The sequence below is a fragment of the Eptesicus fuscus genome, chromosome 14, assembly GCF_027574615.1.
Source record: "Eptesicus fuscus isolate TK198812 chromosome 14, DD_ASM_mEF_20220401, whole genome shotgun sequence".
Classification (NCBI taxonomy): Eukaryota; Metazoa; Chordata; class Mammalia; order Chiroptera; family Vespertilionidae; genus Eptesicus; species Eptesicus fuscus.
The window spans coordinates 75040223-75065222 of record NC_072486.1 but is presented as its reverse complement, the minus strand read 5'-3'; the positions used below and the strand labels follow the sequence as shown (position 1 = coordinate 75065222).

Here is a 25000-nt window from a genome sequence, read left to right as displayed (position 1 = left end):
CTTCTGTGGAGACATGACTTGAATGTATTTTATTTACTCTTGGCCCTTCGCTTTTGATTTCTTCAGTCAAGTATGTCCTTATTTCTCTATTCAAGAAATAGTTAATCCATTATGTTGTCACTTAATTAACTATGGTAATTTTTATGTTAATTCATAGTGTTCTCGAAATTAACCATTAATTATTTCCTGGTTGCTTCAGATTGGTATTTGTATATTATATTTTTAAATGTTATAGGAATGTGGGGTTTTGGGGGAAATAAAACCTCACGTGGCTAGAGAAACAGGTCATGCTTCCATTTGCTTGAACACAACAGTCTTAATTTCCTTCTTTATCTTCCTTGACCAATATATATAATAAATAGAGAATTATATATTTGAACTCTATTACCTCATTTCTCTGGCCTGAGACCCATCCCCTCTGGACTAGCAGTGGGAGAAAACAGGCCAGAACATAGCTTTTTACCTAAGATTATTAACATCCAGGCATTTTCTATTTTAACTTAAAGATCATCTTTATATTTTTTTCTTCCAGAAGCCCAACCTTAGTAAAAAATATACCTACCAGTTTAGGCTATGGAGCAGCTCTTAATGCCAGTTTGCAGGTAATATCATTAAATGCACCTTTCCATTGTCCTTGTATTAGAATGCTTTGGCTTTTTTTCTTTTCTTTTTGGTCATGGCTTTGTTTATAGGTGGGGTTGTGATTGTGCTTAATAGTTGGTTATCATCTAAGTAAGTTGTAGTACCTAGTTCTGTAGAAAGCACTGATCCTAATTCAAGATACTTTTGATGTGAAGAAGCAAGAAGGACACCCTGTGGCAAAATCTGGAATACTCGGTTTTCCTGCAAATGCTAGATTGATAGAAGCTTTTGCAAATGCATGTGGCTATGCATTAATATTTATCCAGGCTGTCATAAATGATTTCACATCATAGTGTTGGGGAACATGGTGCTTGTGGCAAAAACTTTAAAGTTTAATTATAATATATAATTTTTATGCAGAGGAGGCAAATGCCAGGACTTCTTTATTTTGAGTTAAGTTCTGGTCATTTTTAAAAAGCAGAGCAACTGCTTATATTATCTCGGAGTTTCTCGCTCCAAGTGAGGATGCAGCATTTCATTATGTGGAAGGCTAAAACAGGAGGAAAGAAGTTTTCTGGGAGAACTCTCCCTCCATATTTTCGCATCACAGCTCATTTCCTTGGTATCTCCGCCAGGAGTTGCCAATTAGAAATCTTTGTCCTCCCGTGCGCTTTATTTACATGCTTCTAAAATATCCACACCATGACTCCAACCCATTAAAAGAATGTTTATGTTTTAAAAATCATTTTCAAGAGCGTTTCACAAGCTGTTTTCCACCCTCTTCCTCTCACTAGGCTGCACTGGCAGAGAGCAGTTTACCTCTGCTCAGTAACCCCGGCCTGATCAATAACGCGTCCAGCGGCCTCCTCCAGGCTGTCCACGAAGATCTCAATGGCTCCTTGGATCACATGGACAGCAATGGGAACAGCAGTCCGGGCTGCTCGCCTCAGCCACACATGTAAGCGTGGTTAGCAGACTCCATAAAAGGGAGAGCTTATATTCATATGCTCCTAAAATTGAGTATTCTTCTGAAGATTCGAATGATGTATAAGTAAAAAGTACAAGTTTAAGTGGAGTTAAATTGCACCGTGTTCATGATGTGAATATGTGTATCCAAATCAAATTTAAGAATCTTTAGAATCTCTCCAATGTCCCATAATTATTGTAGTAACAGTTCTCCACAAATTCTTAATACAACGAACATTCTCTGGGATGTAAAGCGGTGTCTAAGATGACTCTATATCTTATGGATCATTATCACAGTTTGGTTTGCATGATGCAGTAAGAATATTTATGATGGAGTAAGTTGGCATAATTTTTACTACTATTGCAGGTCTCTAAACCATTTATGAACTGTAGTCAAGATATTGCCCATTTTTATAAACCATAAAATGCGAAGTTTAACTGTTACCCACAGTTTACATAGAAACCAGTAAAGTGTAACTTTTTGCCTGTCATATTAATCAGTGTAATTACATATTCAACTTTAATTACTGGTGCGTCTGTATTGGCAAGGTTTATACGTTATATTTTATGCAAGACTACGATTCCTATTAATATTTAGCAGCTAACTATATCATTAATTACTCTAAAATCTTTCCCCTACCATCCTTTTAATGGAGCTGAGAGAGTAGATGTATTAAAAATTGATGTTTTGTGAATTTCAGAAATGTGTATAACACTCTAAAAAATGCCTGAGCTTATTCAATAGGCCAACCATATCAGTTTCTTGTTTACTAAAATGTACAGACTATGGGAGAACCTAGAATTCAGGGGGAAAAAAATAAGAATCTGAATTATATATATATATGTATATGTACATGTGTATATATATATGTGTGTGTATATATATATATATATATGTACATATACATACACACACACACACACACACACACATATATATATATATATATATATATATATATATATATATATATGTGTGTGTGTGTGTGTGTGTGTGTGTGTGTGTGTGTATACCATTCAGTTGTTATATTGAATTATAATGTATGTCTATATGTACTTCCTAGAGTTAAACGTTATATACTTCCAATTTAAAATTATTGAGGTAAGCTTATTACTTTCTCTCATTTTTATATTTTCTCCACCTATGTTTGAATTAAGTATCTAGTCAAAGATCTGAAAGAGAAATGTGATCTTTATCTGTGTCTAGTTTCACAGAGTATTATTTTTGTTGACTTTTAAAACATCTTATTCTACTTGACATATTAATGTCTTTCAGATCATGTACCTAATTGCTTTATAGCACTTTTATTCTATCACCTTTTTTAAAAACACACTGTGAACATTAATGTGTTTCATCAGTTTCGAAACCATGACTTTTTCAAAATGGAAAAATTTGTCTTTCGGAAGTGTCTTTAGATGTATTAAATAATACAAAAGCAGTAATAAAACTCGAAGTAGCAAGAACATGAATATATGCTCTGGAGAATAGCAGCACAGTAAAATAAGGAAGTGAGCAATCAGACAAAAGTTTTCTATTCCTGCTTTATCCTGGAGCCAGGCACAGGGTAGCTGCATGCCTTTGACTGTCAGCCATTCTCCTGAGTATGCTAATGGTAAAACAATACAATTTTAAAGAGCAAATAAGAGTGAGAGCCTGTTTTCCCCCTTTAAGAAAAGGCCTAGTTTAGAGAAATGACATTCATAATAAAAGTATTTAAGCTGTGATACAAACTCCCTGTTGCTAGGATGCAGTAGATAGTTGTTATAGACCATATATAGAGAACATGTAGAGAAGTATTTTTAATGTAATGGTATTAAAATTAAAAATAATGATGCAATAAAGTAGTTTATCAAACATTATCTTTTTAGAACTTAAGATAATATTAGGCTAAATTATGGCATTTTTAGGGTTGTAATATTCCTCATTTGGTAATACTATTTTAGGTTCTTCATTTTATTAGTTTAGCTACAGTATAATTGTGGAATATGTCAGAGAAGAAAATATTATGTTTAAAATGATATGTAAAAAGTGTATATATAATGCCTGATTTACTGCCACTATGGCTTTATAAAATTAAAATGTTCATTTAACAAACTGTACATTTTATGCATATATGTATATTTTATGTATTTTTCTTAGAGAGATTAAAAGAAAGTTTCCCTCAGCTTATTAGAAATCGATTTCAGAAAAGAAAAATTAGAGGAAGGCCAAATCTTGTCTTTTTCTAATTTATATAAATTATAATCAAACTTTTAATTATCATGCAAAACATTGAATTACATTCATTTTTTAATCTGTCTCTGCTGTTATTAACTTTTTGTATATAAGATGTCAAATATTGCTGATAGTATTTCATTTCAGTATTTTGTATTTTCACCTTTATAGAGTGTTTAGAAACTTTCACTTAAAGAATGTTCGACATTTTATGTACATTATAAGCCAAAGAAAAATATTATCTAATTCTCTCAATCGAAATTTGGCTGCATATAATTGAATGCATGTCAAAGTACTTTGAAAATTAAACAGAAATGGAAGAATTTTTATGAACCATTTAAAAAGCCTACTTATGTGTCCTGAAAGAAGTCATGGTACTTGTTATTGTTGTTTGGAGGGGACAGTTATGCGGATGCAATTAGAAACTAGACCCAGGAAAGTCTGGTGGTATCAGTAGTACATGGGCTCTGGTAACAGATTACAGGGGCTCCATTCCCAGAGTTAGCATTTAATAGCTGAACAAGATTCATTTTTCCCTCAGTTCTCTCAGCTGAAAATGCGGTTAGCAGTAATACCTACCTCTCAGAATACTTGCAAATGAAATGAGTGTCTGAAGCATAATAATTGCTCTGTGTGTCCCTCATAGTGCTGTGTACACATTTACTGGTTTATATTACCTCTTGTAATACCCAATTGTTATTGTAAATGAGACTATAAACAATATTAAAATATTTCCCATTTTAATGGCACTTCATAAGCATGCAGTAAGTTTACTAGACAATCACTTTTCTTTTCCTCCCACATCTTCTTATAATTCATGAAGTAAGGTATATGAAGTTTAAACAATATGAGGCCTGACTTCATGGTAGGCATCTACTAGAGTCAGCAGGATAAGAAATTTTTTATATAAAACTAGAGGCCCAGTGCACGAAATTCATGCACGGGGGGGTGTGTGTCCCTCAGCCCAGCCTGCATCCTCTCCAATCTGGGACCCCTAGAGGGATGTCCAACTGCCTGTTTTGACCTGATCAAATGGGCAGTCGGACATCCCTCTCACAATCCAGGACTGCTGGCTCCCAACTGCTTGCCTGCCTGCCAGCTTGATCGATGCCTAACTGCTCCCTTGCCAGCCCAGTTGTCCCTAACTGCCCTCCCCTGCAGGCCTGGTCACACCTAATTGCCCTCCCTTTCCAGCCTAGTCACCCCTAACTGCCCTCCCCTGCTGGACTGGTCGCCCCCAACTGCCCTCCCCTGCAGGCCTGGTCACCCCTAACCCTCCCCTGCAGGCCTGGTTTCCCCCAACTGCCCTCTCCTGCTAGCCTGGTCACCCCTAACTTCCTTCCCTTGCCAGCCTGATTGCCCCTAACTGCCCTCCCCTGCCGGCCCAATTGCCCACAATTGCCCTCCCCTGCCTGCCTGATTGCCCACAACTGCCCTCCCCTGTTGGCAATCTTGTGGCGGCCATATTTGACCACATGGGGGCAGCCATCTTATCTGTTGGAGTGATGGTCAATTTGCATATTACCTCTTTATTATATAGGATGATGTAATCTAACATTGTACACAATTAACAATTCAAAAAGAGAATAATATCAACCCAGAACAGGAACTTGTGATATGTGCCTAGAAAACAGTGATTATTAGTTTTGGTAGGAATTTAGAGTATAAAAAGTAAAATGGAATTTAGAATATATGAAGTGGGACTAGACTGTGGAGTCTCTTAAATATCAAGCTATGGGTTTTATTTTAGCCAGTATGGAGCCTGTGAATGTTATGAGCTTGAGCTTCACAGTATCAGAGCTGTGCTTTAGGTAAAGTAATCTAAAAGTGTACTGAATGAACTATGACTGAATGAAGCTTATGTATAGTAGGATATGCTGGAGGTGAGAGAGACTGGAAGCGGAAGTAATTCTTGTAATATGTAGTATCTAACTTAAGTAGAAGACTGGGTTTGAAGAGAAGAAATTGATACAAGCGTTGTAAAGAGAAATACTAGAACAAGACAACCAATGGAGTGCGGAGGACAAAGAAGAAAATTTGGAGAGGTCTTAGAAACTTTAAAAGCTCACAAAGAACAAGAATGGACACAGGAGGAAAGGTTCAAGAGGGAAAGTGAAGAGTTCAGCACTTATTTCCTGAAACCAAGAACTAAATGTCCTTAAGATTCAGGACAAAACAAAACTGAAACTTTTTTTTTTTTTCAGTCTTGCCATTCAACTCCAAAATGGTAAAATCCTATATGGTAAAATATAGAAGGATTCCTGAGATTGATGGAGATGTTTTGAAGCTTTAGAAGAGCATAATATCTATGGATTAGTGCTTCTTACAAATTATTTTTGGAAAATAAGAGATACCACCTTAGCATCCATATTATTCGTTTTGATGCTCCACATTTAATACTTTCCCTCCACTCTAACTTCTACTCTTGTAGTGTCCCTAACAAAGGCTTTTGCCAAACTAGTACATTTGTTTTCCCTTAACTATTTAGCTTTCTGCTCTTTTCTTTTTTGCTTTTCATCTTCTTTCCCTCACCTAAATTCCATTGTTCCTCCAGGGCCTAGTTCTATTTTCCAAAGTAAGTTTTCTGTCAGGACCCACACTCTGCTCCTCTTCTGAAGGGCTTATTCCTGGAAGCAACACAGTGTATATGAGAGCATGTCTGTGTTTGTGCATGTGTGGGTGATCAATCATTTTGCACATATCCTTAACTTAAGGACAAAGATGATATTTTAGATAAATTATCCTATCTAATAAAGAGGTAATTTGCAAATTGACCATCACTCCAACACACAATATGGCCACCCCCATGTGGACACAAGATGGCCACCACAAGATGGCCAGCAGGGGAGGGGAGTTGAGAGGGACCAGCCCTGCAAGGGAGGACAGTTGGGGGCGACCAGGCCTGCAGGTCTAGTGATGTGTTCAGGATTGATGATGTGTTCAGGAAGTTGGGGGGGACCAGGCCTGCAGCAGAGGGCAGTTGAGGGGGACCAGGCCTGCAGGGGAGGGCAGTATGGGGCAATCAGGCCTACAGAGGAGGGCATTTAGGAGTGACCAGGCCATGAGGGGAGGGCAGTTGGGGGCAATCGGGCCAGCAGGGGAGCAGTTAGGCATCAATCAGGCTGGTAGGGGAGTGGCTAGGGGGAGATCAGGCTGACAGGCAGGCGAGTGGTTGGGAGCCAACAGTCCTGGATTATGAGAGGATGTACCAGATTGGAGAGGGTGCAGGCTGGGCTGAGGGACACCCCCCCCCCCATGCACGAATTTCATGCAACGGGCCTCTAGTAGTATATAGCACCTCAGAGCATACAAAGTAAGCATTCAATAACCATCTGATAGTGATTAGGAAGAATTAAGAAGGAGATGACAGTTTAGCTTAAAGTCGATTGACTTCACAAAGAAATACTTACAAGAGTAAAATCCAAGATTGTCTTTGAACTCTGAAGAAGAAGGGAGAACAAGAGATTTTAGGAAGAAGGCATAAGTAAATGCAGTGTTCATCTTTACAAGGGAGCAAAGAGATCTTTCTAAATATTGATAGAGTACTCTTTTTAAATTTTATTTTAATTAGTTAATATATTTTATAACTATCCTAATTTATGTGAATAGAGAGAGGCTGGCCCTTTCATCTCATTTATGATTATCCTCCCAGATCTCATTAAATTTTATTTATCTTATTGAAGGTGAATTGAAAAAGAAATAAATATACTGGGATCAATGCAGTATAAGTCAGATGAATGCTAAGTGGATTTTATCAAGGAGTAGGACAGGTTGAAGCCAGGTGGGATAATATAGATTCTAAACAGATTTTTGAAATTTATTTTGACACTTTTTAATCAATAGATTTTAAAAATCTTGATTTTCTACTGCTATTGAAAGAGTTCTAGAGCCATCATGGTCTGAACAAATATTTCCTTAAGAGTCTGAGCTGAGTATCATTACAATTTATAATACTCTTCTCTTATGTACTTCAGTACCAATATACCTGATTACCTAACTTTTCAGAGTTCTATAGAATATGGATAAAATTACTTTAAATTTCTATTTTATATTGATGTTTGCCTCTTAAAAGAACCACTTAAAGAATTAGGATTGATGATGTGTTCAGGCAGAAATAATTTAAGCGTACTCTCTTTTCCCATGTGTTCGACTTAAATGAATGAAAAGAGAAGAGAACATCAGGAGTAGACCTGGAAGGTGAACTCCTACTGGCAGAATCAATCCATTTCCTGTCTCTTTCCAAACCTGAGGCAAAAAGAGAAATTTAATGATGTACCCACCATATTTAGTTTAAACTCAGTTGTTTCTTTCTTATTAAGCAATTGTTTCTCCCCACTCTCAATAAGTTGGTTCAGGTTTGCCTATCTTTCTTTTGTAAAAATGTTAAACACGATTTCCATTTTTTTTTATTTTCAAATTCTTTTTCTAGAGATCAAAATGAATGTTCTTCCTGAGCTGGTTTTGTATTGAAGGCTTTATACACAAAGCCTTCCCTTGTCATGTTCTTCTCATTTCTGAGGATTAGAGTCTCCTACTGTTGAGTTTTCAGATGAATTCTTGTTTCATGCCTGAATCCTCTTAGCCTCTATAACATTTCAAAGTTATACTTGATAATATTCTATATTAGTCATTGGTGATTATTATTTCCCCTCTTATTCAAGCAAATATTTGAAGCTTGAGAGTTAATGATCTTTGTAGAATCAGATGTTAATATGGTTCATATAAGACCAGAAAACATATTTTTTATGTCCTTAAGAAGCCAAAAATTTAGGGTAAGAAAGTCAAAGGCTCAGGTATCACATGAAATTTGTAGTGCAGTATTATTTCAGGACTGCAATGGAGATTCATCTTTTTGATTAACATGTTGAACACATGCCCCAGAACTGTCTGTACATTGCATGTCCCAGTCATCTTTCCAGCATCCTCTGCCTCTTGAGAACGTCAGTCGTTGTTATCATTCCAATAAGAAACTTCAGCCTCTCCTGGCAATAATACTTTGCAACCAAAGACATCTAAAAGGGACTTTTAGACTCCCACTTTGTAAAACGGTATTGCAAATCTAATATACATTGTGAATTGTCGTGAAACATAATGAAAACATTCAAGTATATAATATTACCTTTCTTCTATTCTCTTTGGCTGCCTTAAAATTTAAATTGCTATTTGTAGGCACATGTACAATTGAAAACCCTACACCTTTGGTTGGTGATATTTTATATTAAATCCCTACAGATCTTAGATCTCACTCTCTGTGGACAAAAGCATTTGAAATTGGCTCTGTATTTCAGAGGAAAGCAGTTGAAAGTGACTGACAACTTGAGCGAGTGGAATGCTCTCTCTCATTGTCTAAATGCCTATTAAACCTGCACTATTTTTGCTGATATTTAGATCATTAAGATGCATTATGAAGTTCTAAACATAAATACGTATTATGTTTTTACAGAATTTTCTAGTTCACAACTTGTAACAATTTTTCTGTCTCACCTTTATTTTTTTCCTATTTCTGGGCCTCAAAATTTTTGTTCTGACTTAATTCCATTTTTATTTAATCTCTAAACATTTTCATTAACTTTGCTAGTTAGCTTTGAGATCTCTTTCCAAAGTGATTGTAGAGAACTTATGATTATGTGAGCTCTTTATCATCTTATCTTTTTTTAGGTGCTGCAAGTGTGTCTCCATAGCTTCGGTTCTTTTTTACATTATCCCAATCCCCATATGTGGCACCTACAACTCATTCTAGTTCCTCTTAATAAAAAGATCCTCCCAGAGCTGCAGTGCCTTCAGCTGAAAAGTGTTATATCCCCACCATGCCAATTGGGGAAATGTGTGGGTTCCTGCAGGGTCTTAAAGGATTTTTCTAGAACTCTATAAATGATATCTGACATCCAATATCTGAATCCCCACAATTTAGGCAAAATGTGTCAGAAAACTTTTAGCTGACAGTATTGGAGCTTACTGCTTCTGTTTTTTATATAAGGAAGATACTTTGTTAGAGGTACATCTTCATCTGCACTAACACTAGTTGAACCTCAGAAATGTTCTTTCCATAGGGGTCAAAGAAACCATTGAGTGGTTGTTAAAAAATGAATATTGTTATTCAGTATTAATATTTTTCTATGTCTAGTACCAGGGGAAATGGAAGGTTTTTACATACCTATATGATATTTTAACTTTAGCTTTTGACATATGGCTTAGGAAGTAGATGTGTATTTAGTAAGAAAGGCATTTTATAACCTATGTTTATTATATAAAGTTGGCTATCATTTCAGACTATTAGTTAATATAAAGGTAATTTACATATGATGTTATATTTTAATAAATGTTAAAAGCACTGTATGTTGACTACTTTGGTGGAATTTAAAATTGATCAGGCACATAAGTAACACAATATACTTGAATACTTTGGGCACCAATAAACAGTTTAAAACCTTATCTCAGTGTTCCTATTTCCAGCAGCAGTTTCTCTCATTAGGACAGAATTAAATAATTTATATAAACTGTAGATGACCAAATAGTTTAATATAACTAGTGGAAACTTATATTCTTTAATTGGCTCAACATCTTATTCTTTGAAGACTGGAGGTAGAATAATAGAAAGACACTTAAAAGGCAGGAGTAAAAGTAATCATTGGTCACACAATATTATCTTACTATTAATAAATTTACATTTGCAACATTACATATAAGGTCCTTATGTTAATTAGAAGGTCAAAGGAAGACATTCTTCAGTAGATTTAGAATGAAAGGTAAATACTATTTTTACTCCTTATTCCATTCTTATGTTTAGAAGTTGTTCCCCAGGCTGGTTTGGCTCAGTGGTTGAGTGTTGACCTCTGAACAAGGGAGTCACATTTGATTTTGATCAGGGCACATGCCCGGCTTTCAGGCTTGAACCCCAGTAGGGGGTATGCAGGAGGCAGCCAATTGATGATTCTCATCATTGATGTTTCTCTCTCTTTCCCTTCCTCCCTCTGAAATCAATAAAAACATACTTTAAAAATTTAGAACTAACAGAGCATAAGTGAGAATAATTTCAGGAGAAAACTGAACATTGAGTCAGTCTTATGGTTTAACCAGAGGCAGGATGCATGAAATTCATGCAAGGGTAGGTCTTCACAGCCCTGGCTGCCTCAGCCCTTGCAGCCCCGCCCCCCACCCACTGGTTGTTCTGGAAGGTCATTCCCAAAGGTCGTTCAGTTCTGCTGTCTGATCTAATTAGCATATTAGCTCTTTATTATATAGGATTGGAGCAAAGGAATAGCTCCAGAAGAACAGCCAGTCTCAGAAATTAGACAGACCTAATGATATGAACCATCTGTAATCCTGGTGGAGACAGTCTCTGTAGAAATATCCAAAAGACAGCTGCGCCAAGAGCCACCAGTTGAGGGGCCACATTTCCTCAGGGCAATTTGGCAAAGGGAAATAGACAACTGTCCAGAAAAATGGTTGATCCACTTGGGGGAGGCGTGTTGGTGGTAGCCACAGCCATAGGGCCTAATCAGAGGGCTTTGAGGTCAAGGTCAAAATCTTCAGGGAGTCAGAACTCAAGTTATCAAAGAGGGAATTAGAAAGAAACAGGACACATATTTTCTGCATCCATCTACTCACCCTGACATTTCTGACAAACTTAATTCAAGAACAAACAGAAATACAATTTTAGGATGAATGAATCAAAGGACTTCTGGAGCAGCAGCAAAACTGACTTAATGTCCAAGTGTCAAGATATAATTTAGCTTTCTTTTATTTCTCTGGCCAATGGGTTAGTAATATAGAGGTCCTTGGATCCATAGCTAAATATTTGTTGAAAGTTTGTTGAAAGACACAAGAATGGTACCAATTGTATCTTAACAGGAAACTGTTTTGATTCTGAGATTAGGAACAATTTATTTGTACTCATCAATAATCAAATAAGTTACATCTATATTTTTAATTTATTACAGCCATTTGGGTCACAGCTATCACTTTTATAAATCAAATAAAATGGGAAGCCCAGCTGATTTCACTCAGTGATTCAGCATTGACCAATGAGCCAGGAGGTCAAGGTTCCATTCCTGGTCAGGGCACATGCCTGGATTGCAGGCTTGATCCCCAACAGGGGGTGTACAGCAGGCAGCTGATCAATGATTATCTCTCATCATTCATGTTTCTATCTCTCTCTCCCTTCCTCTCTGAAATCAATAAAAAATACATACTTTATAAAAAAAATGGGAAATCTGAAATAATTTTATGTTTTTAAATTAGCACTGCTGCAAAACTATCTGAAATCATTTATATAAATGCGACTTCAAATCTTGTACAATTCAGTTTCTTAAACCATCCTACCTAATAAAATAGTAATATGCAAATTAACCACACCTTAGCTACGCCCAAGCCATGCCCACCAGCCAAAGCCACACCCACCAGCCAATCAGGGTGAGTATGCAAATTACCCAACAAAGATGGCAGTTAATTTGCATACGCTGAGGGAGGGAGGAGTGAAGACTGAAGACAACTTAGAAGGAAGAGGGAGGAAAATCAGAAAGCAAGGTGGCTGCCAGAGGGAAAGCCCGAGTGGGGCGGAGCGGGGCAGGGCGGGGCGGGGTGGGGTGGAGCGGGCCGGACTGCAGTGGCACTCTTGGGTTCAGGCGTCTCCGCAACGTCGGCGGCAGTGGCAGTGCATGCGGCCACAGCGGCCGCTTGTAGGATTCTTCCTGCAAATGGGCTACTAGTGTTGTATAAATTTGAATAACTATCAAATGCTGAAGGTAAGGGAAGAAATCTTAGAGAAATTTATATATTTTATATATTTGTTGGTGGCAAAAATGGCACCAATTGAACCTCCATTCAGCAGCCTTGGTACTTCAGTTCTGGCTAAGAAAGAATTCAGAGCCAAGATTCAAACTATAAGACAAAGTTGACTTAGAAAGCCACAGAGGTAGAATAATTGAGCTGTGGAAGAAGTGAGGCCGCTGAGCTGTGTGAGCCCAGGGAGCAGGTCACAGAGGCAAAGAAGGACCCTTGCAGCTAGAGAGACAGAGAGAGGCAAGGAAATGGGCCTGGGGAGTGGGTGGGGGAATGAGGCTGGTGTGAGAGAGGAGAGCGAGGGAGAGCCGGCCTGGGGCCTCTGTCTTCAAGGCTTTTAAAAGTAGGGGTTTTGAGGGAGGTTCTAAGGAAGGATCTCAATAGAATAGTCATCATCTTTCCAGGTGTGTCCTTTGAGGGTCTTTTTTGAGGGTCTTTGTGTCTACTGATTGGGTCAGTACCAGGGCAGGGGGTCATTTGTCAACGCAGCTGATCCTGAGCCACGCTTCACTTGTCTGGTTTTGCTGCTTTTCTGAACCTAGAACTGAAACACAACCGAGGCCTAGATGTTATCCCCAGGGGTTAATGCCTAAGGGAGGGGTGCAAGGGCCTTGCATGGGAGTCTCCTGAGTCCGCTCTTCAGCCTCTTGTTCCTCCTCTAAGGGGATCTACTGCATGACTAGCAGCATGCCAGGGGAGGAAAGGGCAGGGCAGAGTCCAAGCCAAAAGACAAGCAATATAAAAGGTCATGGGGGTTCAAACTGCATGACCAGAGATAGCTGGGGGAGGAAAGGTTACCCTGGGGGTGAGGTCCTTGTTTTCCCAGTTTTGCCTGTTGCTAGGCACCTGGAGCTTTCTGCCTAGTGACTTTCTGTACCTGCCCATCTTCCTTGCTCTAATCATATCTGTCTAACTGACTACCACACATTCACTTTACAAAATTGCTTCTTTAACCTTAATCTACCTTTTTGTCATGTTTCTTAAACTTTATGTTATCTTTAAGTGGAACTTTGGAACTGAAGCTTGAAGTCAGATCTGTTAGGATATAAGATAGAATTGTGTACCACATCCTTAATATTGGCAATATAACTTAGAAGAGAACATTTTATTATAATTATCTGAAAATAATATTGCATTGCAATTAAACACTGACTGAATATTTAAAGAAAATAGAATAAGGGAGTAAAGAGATTTATTAAGTACATTAGGATTAAGGTTGTATGCTGATTTTAAGAAGAAAATTTGAAATTTATTTGGCTGTTTATCCTTAGCCAGAGTGAAAAGTATGGAAAATTTAGTAGGGCATTTTCTAATTATATTCTGAAGAAAGCAAACTATACAGGTATATATGGAATTGAAATATTATTTGTTCACCCCAATTTTTCTATCCCCTTTTAAAAATGGTGGCACATTTCTGGGAGGAGAAATATTTACCTTTTCATCAAAGAAATAAGCACAATTTTTATCTGTTGAACTGGAGTGGTGTTTCTGATTACTGTCCTAATGTCAGCTATACAGTATACAAACTATTGGCAGCTATATACAAACTATTGCAAATCAAAACAAAGATCAATTCATTCAACACTAGAATTTTTGTGGTAAATGTTATTTTAATTTACAAAAGTGAAAACAGTCTTTAAAAATAATAAATTGGAAAGCCATTGAACCATACAAGTAAAGATCAGTTTTATAATTTCTTAATTGATAAATTAATTCTAGTTATTTTTAAATATATGGCCTTCTTATTCATTTCTGTAAGAGAATTACATATTTCTCTAATGTGTGATTAAAATTAAAATATAAAATCTAGGATTTAGTGTAAGAAATCAGGATTATTTTAAAAGAATAAACAGCTTAAGTAAAATTAAGAAAATAATTTCTTTAACCTAAGATTGTCATTTTAAAAAGTACTAACAAAATGTTTTCTTTTAAAAGTAACCTTTTCCATTTATAAGTGTAGTTTCATGTCTTAGCTTATTTCTGTGATATGTTAAACTAAAATACTTACCCCTCCAAAATTAAAAACGTTTAAGCATAAATTGTTTCTCATTTCAACCTGCCTTTATAACAATGAACATAACAAAACTTGGAATTTTTATAAATCTACCAATAAATTACAAATATAATTATATCATTTTGTGTTTATATACTAGAAGGAAATGAGTACAGTTGAATTTTCACAATCTCCATTCTTTATACAATTTCTAAATTTTACCAGTTTTCCTGTGAAATGTCTTTTTTAAAAAACTTACTTTAAATTTGTTTTTGTTTGATGTGATGACATCTTTCAAGATATCAGTCAACAGAAGTTAGCAACTCAGAATTAACAATAAAAATAAAAAATTGAGCCTCATGAAACTAATTTTTTTCATCTTAATAGAGTCTGTGCTTATATTGTGGATTTTATTTTACATTTCAAAACAAAGGTGCTTATGTAGTAAGCTTGAGGGGCTTGTCATTAGCAAACTAACTATTTAAATAAAAAATGTATGCAAATGTAAATGAAATCGATAAAGTGCTAATCATCTACTTTGATTTTTAAATGCTTACATACTAGTTACCATTATTTATTCAATAATTCTGTGGCAAGTACTAAATACTGTAGAGAATTAAAAGAAAAACTCATCTGAGTAGTTCCTTTTAATTAGAAAATTTGATGCTATTTTGTGAAATAGTCAAAACATATGAAATCAATGGACAGCATTAGCCTATAGCAATACTCAGTCTAATCTCATATTTTTAAATGTCATTGACCAACAAGTAGGACATAATAAATAAGAGATAAGGATGAATTCATATAATTTTAAACATTTTCTTTTAGAGTTAGCCAGTATACCCCATGTAAGTTAAAGGTATTGAAACTACAATTAGTAGAAGTAAGAATCAAGAAACTTTAAAACCAAGGACTTGAACAAATCTGTATTGAGTGGGAAATTGATACATAATTTTTCAATAAATTTAATATGTTTCTAAAAGTACTCTATATACAAGTTCATGTTACTGGATAAAGTTTGTTATATTGGGTCAAATAAAATTAGTTTTCATAGTAAAATTGAAGCATTAGGACCTACTGCTATTTATGAGGATAGATCTTTTTAGTATTATCCAATGAGTAATGTGATATCCTTCAAGTGTGCTAGGGCAGGGAAAAGGTGAAAAGATGTTCTATCAAATTTTTTAAAAGATCCTATCTAATAAAGGGTAATAATGCAAATTAACTGTCACTCCATCACAAAGATGGCAGCGCCCATAGCCACAAGATGGTGACGCCCAGTCCTCTCAGCCCCGCCAGACTCCCCCAGTCCCAGGAAGCATGAGCGGCCTGGCAGAATGCTTGCTTCGTCCCTGAGGTGACGAGGCAAGTGTTCCACGCCCAGCCGCGGATGGGCCTCTGGGCCATGGAGAGCCTCTAGGCAGCAGGCATGGAGCGGCCAGGCCCCGCAGAGAGCTACTGGCACATAGATTCGTGCTCAGGGCTACTAGTATCTTTATAAAAGGATGTCTATTACTCTTTTCCATATGTTAAATGTATTAAATGTTCTCAATAACTAGAGTTATCTGAAGAAAAGGTATAGTAAAGGCTCTCCTATATGAGTAACCATATAAAAACAATTTTAGTCTAGTCTTACATTTAGTCTTGACTTGTCAATATTTGTTTAAATTGACTTTACATTGCCTAAAGTTGACCATATTATAGTTATGAACCATTAATTGTAAGCTTTTCCTTATAGCACTTGTTGATATTTATCATAACATTTAAGATAAAATTTTTATCATTAGTTTCATGGTATTACTAAATATTGTATTTCTGGAAAGCCAATAAAATTTCCATTGTGCCACTGAGTTTCTAATACATGATGACACTATATAAATAAATTATTACATTTGTTAACATCTAAATAAGAAACACTGTTGTGGCTTTATAATTTAATGTCTATTGACATATTATTTTTCACATCTCAGATTAAGAGAACTTTATTTATAGTGTTTCTTATTCTACCATTATAGTAAAGAAAAATAGTATTAAGGAGAAAATGAAGACAATTTGCATTCCTCTAGAAAATATACTGTGTGACCACAATCTAAAAAAGATAAACTTGCCCACTATAATTTGACTCTTTGCTTTAGGATGTAGGCAAGCATTAAGATTTCTTCTGCCCTGGGTGGTTTGGGTACTTATAAATTTCACAAGTGAAGATGCAACACAGTTGTTTTTTAGTCAACAAATCAGTTTACTAGTATAAATACAGTTAGTCCTCTGTTGGTGTTGTGCTATGTACTATTGCTGAAGATGGGCTGTAAGATTAAAAGATTTAACTACAGTATAAAGATCAACTACTACTCTGCATTACCTTCTAGTAAAGGCTTGGTGGGTTGAATGGAGTAGAGATGAGTTCTATTCATTTAAGTTGAATAAACACTTTTTGAGCACCTACTATGTGCAACATACTTTGCGGGAAAAATTGTAAATAATCTGTATCTACAAAGAGGTGTAACTATAATAAAGGGATGGATATGTATATAAGTAGAGACACCAATAAAGGAATGAAGAAATGTATAACCAAATTGTGAATTCAAAGAATTAAGTATGCACATGAACAACAGGAATCAGAAAAGTGTTTATGGAGGATGTACCAAAAAATAGACTTTTCGATTGAACTTTATGAAATTATTGATATTTAACTGTTTTGCTTACAAAATAGCAATCATATTTTTCAACTTAAAATTAAGCAGAGATAAGTAATGAGTATACATTTAAAAATTCACCAATTATTTGGGGATTATTAGCAAGACCCTCAAGGGCATATATCCTTACTTTTAAAATGGCTTACCTCTTCTCTTTTTTGCTACTCAAATCTACTGGAAATGCAAGATTTTTTCCACTATATTTAATTTTAATATATGTTTTTCTTTAAAATGACATAAACTGAAAATTAAAAATAAATAAATTTTCAGAGATCAAGTCTTGATGCATGCAGCTATTGCTACTACAATACAAGCATATTAATCACAATGAGGACTATAGATAAATTTATTTTGATATCTTCCCATCTTTCACTTTCTAATATCCAAATGTTTTGGATTTGCTTCCCTTCCTCATTGATCAATTAAAACAACAAATATACAGATTTATCAAAATTACATATATTATGAAAAGTCATTATCTATTTTAATTTTTATACTTTTAAAATATGTTTTTATTTATTTTAAAGAGAGGAAGGGGAAGGGTTAGAGAGATAGAAACATTGATGAGAGAGAAACAATAATTGGCTGCCTCCTGCAAACCCCTTACCCCACGCTTGTACTCTGACTGGGAATTGAACTGATGACCTCCTGATTCATGGGTCATTGCTCAACCACTGAGCCATACCAACCAAAGCCAGAATGCACTTTTTCTCAACTCTACATAATGAACATTTTCATATATTTCAAAACCTACCTGAAGTGACAACCCCCTCCTTCATAGAGCAGTGACGGATGATGTTGCCAGAATTTATCTCACTTCTTTCATTGCACTTTGTTTACTATGGTATGGATCACATTCTGCCTTGTGTACAGTATTTGTCTTACTCTATTAAACCGAAAAACTCTATGAAAACAGGAACTATTTCCACATCAGATCCTAGCTTAGTAGTTTGCACATAATGTCTATTGAACTAATTTTATTTCACTTCTGATTTTGTTCATAATTAAAATTTTATCCTTCTAGAAGTTCTTTGATTTAAGTTGCTGACTTTGTACCTTGATTTCAGAAAATAGCAACAGACTTTACATCCCTCCATCACTAAATACTTTCTATCCAATTATCTGAAGAAGTTCCAAATAGCTTTCTAATTCTCCCAAGTATAAATTATATCAAATTAAGAGGTGGCTATGCCGTCTTTAAGCGGGAAATATAAATTACTGCTTTTCCATAGTAAATAATAAGTAGTAGATTAAAAGGAATAGTTGAATTATAAATCTTTAGTTTCAAGGGCAGGAAAATTGTTATACTGTTTGAAATAAATTTCTGGATTCTAGTTTGAAAGGCTATCCATTATTTGCCAAATGGATAATTTGCTTTAAAATTAAAGATGAAGTTATTTCCACACCCACTGAAAGGAATATGACATATTTTATCAGGTTTAGAAGAACTATTAACGTGACTATTAAGGGAACCACGTTTACCTTTTATACGTGCCCTTCTGTGCCAATGTGTACTCTTCTGGAATAATACAGTTGCCTGGTAGGTATTAGGTGTTCAATAAATAAATGAATGGCTGGGGAGATTGTCCAATCCAAACTTCATAGACTCCTGCCATAAGACATATTAAAACTAAGTCTACTTTATCCTTTATTCAAAATCTCACAAATGAGACAATAAAAAAAAAAATCAGTGACTCCACTCATTTTCTTTTTCTTCCTTGCTCATATTAAAAACAAACAAGCCTAGTAAGTCCTCGATGTTTCAAATGTTATCATCTGTTTGCTCCTATAGACAATCAATTCTATATTTTAAAGTAATTTCTACTTTACTTATTATTAGGGGTTCTGCTAAGGGCTGCAGTTTAATCTGTAAAATGCCTTAAATCGTTCACATGAGTGGGGGAAAATGGCATGATGAATATTCGAACCATCCAGCATAGATCTTCTTCAAACCCAGAAAGAGCTTTATCATCTGCATAGTCAACAATTCCAATTTTGTCCATCAAAACTTGCTCTTACTTTACTGTCTTTAATGATATCCATTGGGATTCTTCTTAGAGGCAAATAATAAATAATCTCTGCCTGCTGTTAACGCTTCTGTTGTTACTTAATTGCTACTTCTCTTAGTACACTTCTGGCTGGCAATCATGTAGTTATTCGAGTACATATTGTTCCCATGCCGTATTGCAGGCTCTTTGATAGACATTTAAATGCTCCTACCATGTCTTATATATAGAAGGTACACAGTAAACTTTAAATTAATTATTGACAACAGGAGATAACGGTATTATGTTACTGGCTTTTTCAAGTAAGATTGATGCTCTTTATGCCATTTACAGATACAAGGGACTTTACTCAATCCATACTACAAAGGAATGTTTGGCCGAAAAAATGTATTATCTAGCAGGGCTTATATTATACTAGAGGCCCAGTGCACGAAATTCATGCACAGTGGGGGGGGGGCATGTCCCTCAGCCCAGCCTGCACCCTCTCCAATCTGGGACCCCTCGAGGGATGTCTGACTGCTCATTTAGGCCCGATCTCTGGGATCAGGCCTAAACGGGCAGTCAGACATCCCTCTCACAATCCAGGACTGTTGGCTCCCAACCGCTCTCTTTCCTGCCTGCCTGATTGTCTCTAACCATTTCTGCCTGCCAGCCTGATCAACGCCTAACTGCTCCCCTGCCGGCCCAATTGCCCCTAACTGCCCTCCTCTGCAGGCCTGGTCACCCCTAACTGCCCTCCCCTGCTGGCCTGGTCACCCCTAACTGTCCTCCCCTGCAGGCCTGGTCGCCCCAACTTCCTTCCCCTGCTGGCCCGGTCACCCCTGCTGGCCTGGTCACCCCTAGCTGCCCTCCCCTGCTGACATGGTCACCCCTAACTGCCCTCCCCTGCAGGCCTGGTCCCCCCCAACTGCCCTCCCCTGCCAGCCTTCTTGTGGTGGCCATCTTGTGTCCACATGGGAGCAGCCATCTTTGACCACATGGGGGCAGCCAGCTTGTGTTGGAGTGATGGTCAATTTGCATATTACATCTTTATTAGATAGGACTAGAGGCTGGTGCACAACATTCGTGCACTGGGGGGGGGGGGGGGGCTGAGGGTCCCTTAGCCCGGCCTGCGCCCTTTCACAGTCCAGGAGCCCTCGGGGGATGTCCGCTCCAAGAGGAGCAGGCCTAAGCCACCAGACGGACATCCTTAGCACTGCCGCGGAAGTGGGCCGCTGTGCTCACCAGCCGTCAGCCTGGCTGTGGCTGAGTGGTGCTCCCCCTGTGGGAGCACACTGACCACCAGGGGTTAGCTCCTGAGTTCGGCGTCTGCCCCCTGGTGGTCAGTGTCCATCATAGCAGCCGGTTGTTCCGCCGTTCAGTCAATTTGCTTATTACCCTTTTATTATATAGGATTGCTATTTCTTTTAAAATTTCCAGTTTTTAGTCTACTTTTAATTAATCCATTTAAGTTTTTTTCCAACATAAAATGTATTATTTGACTGCATAAGCTTAATGTGCATAACAGATATGATATAGGCCTGGGCCATTCAATGGATGTAGGTTTATGATTTTAATGACAAGGTAATGATGAGGTCTGGGATTGATGGGTGAGGAAAATAAGTGAAGGGACTCTTTACAGAGCATTTCAATGATGCCAATTCTACTTTGAAATGTACTTTTTTCTGTTGATTCAAAAATTATCTGAGACATGACCTGGGCTTTTGGCTTAGTGTTTTTGTTTTCAATAAATAATTCTTTGGGATAATTATGGTATTATGGGGAGTACATATATGTTTGTTTTATGAATTTCCTATTATAGTAATAAAAATCTCTTTTTGCGAGAAGAGCTAAAATATTTTTAGAGCTAGTTAAGCTCATATAATATTTAAAACTTAATTCATGTATTTATACCATACCTTTTTCCATAAAGGATTTAAGGTTGTGATTACATCATGACTATCTCTACCATTTATTGATCACTTATGACCCAGGTACTGTTCCAAGTAGTTTTCATATGTAAATAATAATTTAATCCTCATAACAGCTGTTTAAAGTAGGCACTTCATTATTCCTCCTTTAAGAGTAAAGAAACAGAGTGACAGAGACCTTAAGTAACTTCCTCCAGGCCACATAGCTAAGAGTAAAGGAGCCAGGATTCAAACCCAAGCATTTTATCCTCAAAGCCGCTATATTCTTAAACAATGTATTAGCCACTTACCTGTGTGGCTGAAGTATACGAATAAGGTGCCTAAACTCTTCAGTATTATTTACACTACACTTACAAGTTAATAAAAATATTAAATACGAAAACTTTATTGTATTAAATCACACCCCGGTAATTAAAATCTTTATATTATTCTACTAGAAAAGGGGATACATAGGAAGACCTGGTGAGCACTCAGTAGAGAGGGAGTTTCTTTAAAGGGATTTCTTTCTTGTATTTGAATTGTCAGAGAGTTTTCTTTGGTAAAGGGGAGCATTTTTCCTAGAAGAAAATCTAATTATCCTTGTAACACTTGGTACCTTGAAGAATTTGGAAAAATGAACACTGTAGAGATAGCCACTTTTTTTCCTGGAAATAAATTAGATGACCTTCATATTCTGTAATAGGGCCAAGGAGGGAAAGACACTGCTAATGACCACAGAAGAGACTAATTTCTCATTCATCCTGCAGCCCACCAAAGGCATGTTTTCTTTGTGTTCTGTTTCTTTTGAGTTTGTACAACGGGACAAGGGAAAGCATGGAGTCCTTTGAGATTCAAAAATGAGAAACCTAATGTACATAGAGATAATCATGGAAGAATTTTATTTTTATTGAAAAGACTTTCACTTATTTATAGGCATGGGTAGTTGGGGTGCTTAAACTTCTCTTTCTACTTTTTTTCTTTCTTTCTTAAACATTGTTTTGATGGCAATCAAATATTGAAACCTGAGCATTAATAATTATTGGCTTTGGTTTTAGCTTATTTTAGTTAATAAATTTTATTTACATCTGTCCTGGGTCTGATACCTTGTTCACAAACTAATCTGATGGGAAGGATACCAGGAATACTTAATTCCAGAGAGAATTTTTTTTTAGAATAAATGCAAATGAAACTATGACTTGATTGCATACCATTTATTCAGTCAACATGTACTTACTAGGTGCTTGCTATGTACATAGCTCTCCTAACCTGTGATGTTCATAGTCTAGTTGGCAAGACCCAACCCAGCCACCACTGGACAGTTCAGTACAGTACTTGTGAATAAGGGGACACAATAGAGCAGGAATAACAAGGTTCCAAGAAACAGTGTACTTATCACACCCCTTGGAAAGTCACTCATTTTCTTATCTATAGAATAGGAACATGGAATGAAATTATGTTTGATACAGTGTTAGATTCAAAGATTTCAAAGTATTGAGTATCAGAATGATCAAGAAAAAATGCTTTTGGTGTGTCAGAGTAGCAGATCAGCCCAAGCTGGACAGGTCAAACCAAGTCTTAAGAAGTAGGTAAGATATAAGTTGGTCTGGCTCTTAAATGGCAGACAGGGTATGCAGAGATGGTACAAAGACCAGAAGGGAATTTCAGGTTCTGTGAACACACAGAGGGTTGAAAAGGGAAGCACAGACTAAGTCAGCATGAAATATCTTGGAGTAGGAGCTGAACATGATGTTTTAAGGATGGTATTTTGAGTCTGGACTTTAAGTTACTCAGAGGTACGTGGGTAGTTTGAGTCCTACCTATTAAGAATGGCTGAAGAGTTAAGGTTTTAACTTAATCCTATGTCATCCCCTGTATCTCACTTCAGACAGAATTTTTTTTTTTTTGCAAGTCAGTGAAATAATGAAATAAATAAATTTTGTGCATATTGAAATTCTCTGAGAATGCACCTGATCATACCTTTATAGATATCCTTTAAAAAAATTATTTCTGGGTGTTTTAAAAATAAATTGTTTGTTATTCCTCTTTATCCAACTTGAGACTTTCCCACAGGATATTTATGCAAATGAAATACAGACAAGAAAGGTAAACACAAATGAATCAGAGGCTCATAATATGGCAGTGTTCCAATTGAGGGGACAATGAAAGTGGAACAGGGCATTAGAAACTGAATCGGAGTAGGGAGAACTCCTAGGTTTTCTCAGTGCCCTGAAACATGAAGACCCACCAACTACTTAAGAGGTCAAATCTAAATTATAAGATGCCCAAACTAATGATAATTGGTTGGAGTGCAATCACATAAAACAGTGTCAAATATCTGTGTATATCTTGCAGCTTCTTAATATCTGTTTTAAAATATTCAGCCATTTAACCTTGAAAGTTTTGATTATTCACGGGTCATGTATGAGACCTAATTAGGAAGAAGGTGCTATTATATTAACCTTAAGAGTTTATTCTAATTATTTTCATAACTTAGAGTTTTTCATTCACTCAAATGTTCTGAGTCCCAGATTGAACCTGGAAAACCTAAAATTATAAAATTCAACTCATAATGATTATTAAATCAAAATGTCATTTTTAAAAATAAGAGTCATTAAGTGAATATGAACTTTCACAAGTAATCTTATTAGAAGATTTGATTTTCTATATATTAGAGAGTACTTTGGGAATATTAACATTAAACATTTAATAAATGTTTAAAATTCTGGACATGTCTACATAATACCATAATAACCAGTTGGTTCATCAGTCATTTTACTGAAACTATTGGCTACTTCAGTGAAGCATATAGTCAAAGTAGTTGAATTCAACTGGTAGATATTTTAGGCAAAATAGTTTCTTTTATCTTTAAAACGATCCTCAAAAACAGTTTTTATGATTTCAGGCTTTTACTATTCTGAAATCATCTGTGTATATACACACACGCGCGCACACACACACACACACATACATAGACACCACCTGATCCCCCTGCCTACCTCTGTGGTATGTATTTTCCTAATTGCACCTTGCAAGTTTTCTAATTGACTGTGTAATCTTTAATTAGTTTATTCATCATGTAAAATAGTATCTACAAATTAGTCATGTACATATATTAGATGTTTTACTTTTTAAATTTATAAGCTATTCTTTAATCAATAACAGTTTTTTTGGGGGGACTACAATTTTATTTTGTAACTAGAGGCCTGGTGCATGAATTTGTACACAGGTGGAGTCCATCTGGCCTACCCTGATCGGGAAGCGGGGTGGGGGGGGGGGCAATCAGGGTGGGGCTGGCCACGGGGAGGGGCCATGGGAAGTTGGCCAGCTGGCCCCACCCCCTGGTCGAACTCCCAGTTGAACTCCCAGTCAAATTCCAGGTCGAGGGGACAATTTGCATATTAGCCTTTTATTATATACGATTTCTTTTGGAAATTTAAAACAACAGTGGTTTTCCTTACAATAATAGTACAGTGCTGTGGGTTTAATGTAACGTTTTATACATGTAAAACTTAAGCACAATAAATTCTGTTTCATTAAATATCAATGACAGACCCTCTTCTTGAGTTTCTTTTTGTATTGGCTACAATAGAATTTCATGATTGACCCCACTGAGTGCAGTAATCTATAATAATAAAAGTGCAATATGCTACCTAGACCGGACAGCTGAACAACCTCCTGGACATCATTCCGGACATCCTTCCAGACAAAGCCGTAACAGCGAGTGCCGAGGCAGAGGTGGTTAGGGTCGGTCAAGCAGGCAGGCAGAGTGGTTAGGGGCAATCAAGCAGGCAGGCAGGCAGGCAGAGTGGTTAGAGGTGATCAAGCAGGCAAGTGAGTGGTTAGGGGTGATGAGGCAGGCAGGTAGAGTGGTTAGG

General features: G+C 36.6%; 1 protein-coding gene across 1 annotated transcript in view; it reads left to right on the top strand.

Moving 5' to 3' along the window:
- The window catches only part of FOXP2 (forkhead box P2), a 579029-nt gene that overhangs the window by 548614 nt on the left and 5415 nt on the right, over positions 1 to 25000 (top strand). The window contains exons 18-19 of the mRNA XM_054725917.1: positions 533 to 602; positions 1377 to 1540. Of these exons, the coding sequence (XP_054581892.1) occupies positions 533 to 602; positions 1377 to 1540 (234 nt within the window). The remainder of the gene's footprint in view (positions 1 to 532; positions 603 to 1376; positions 1541 to 25000) is intronic.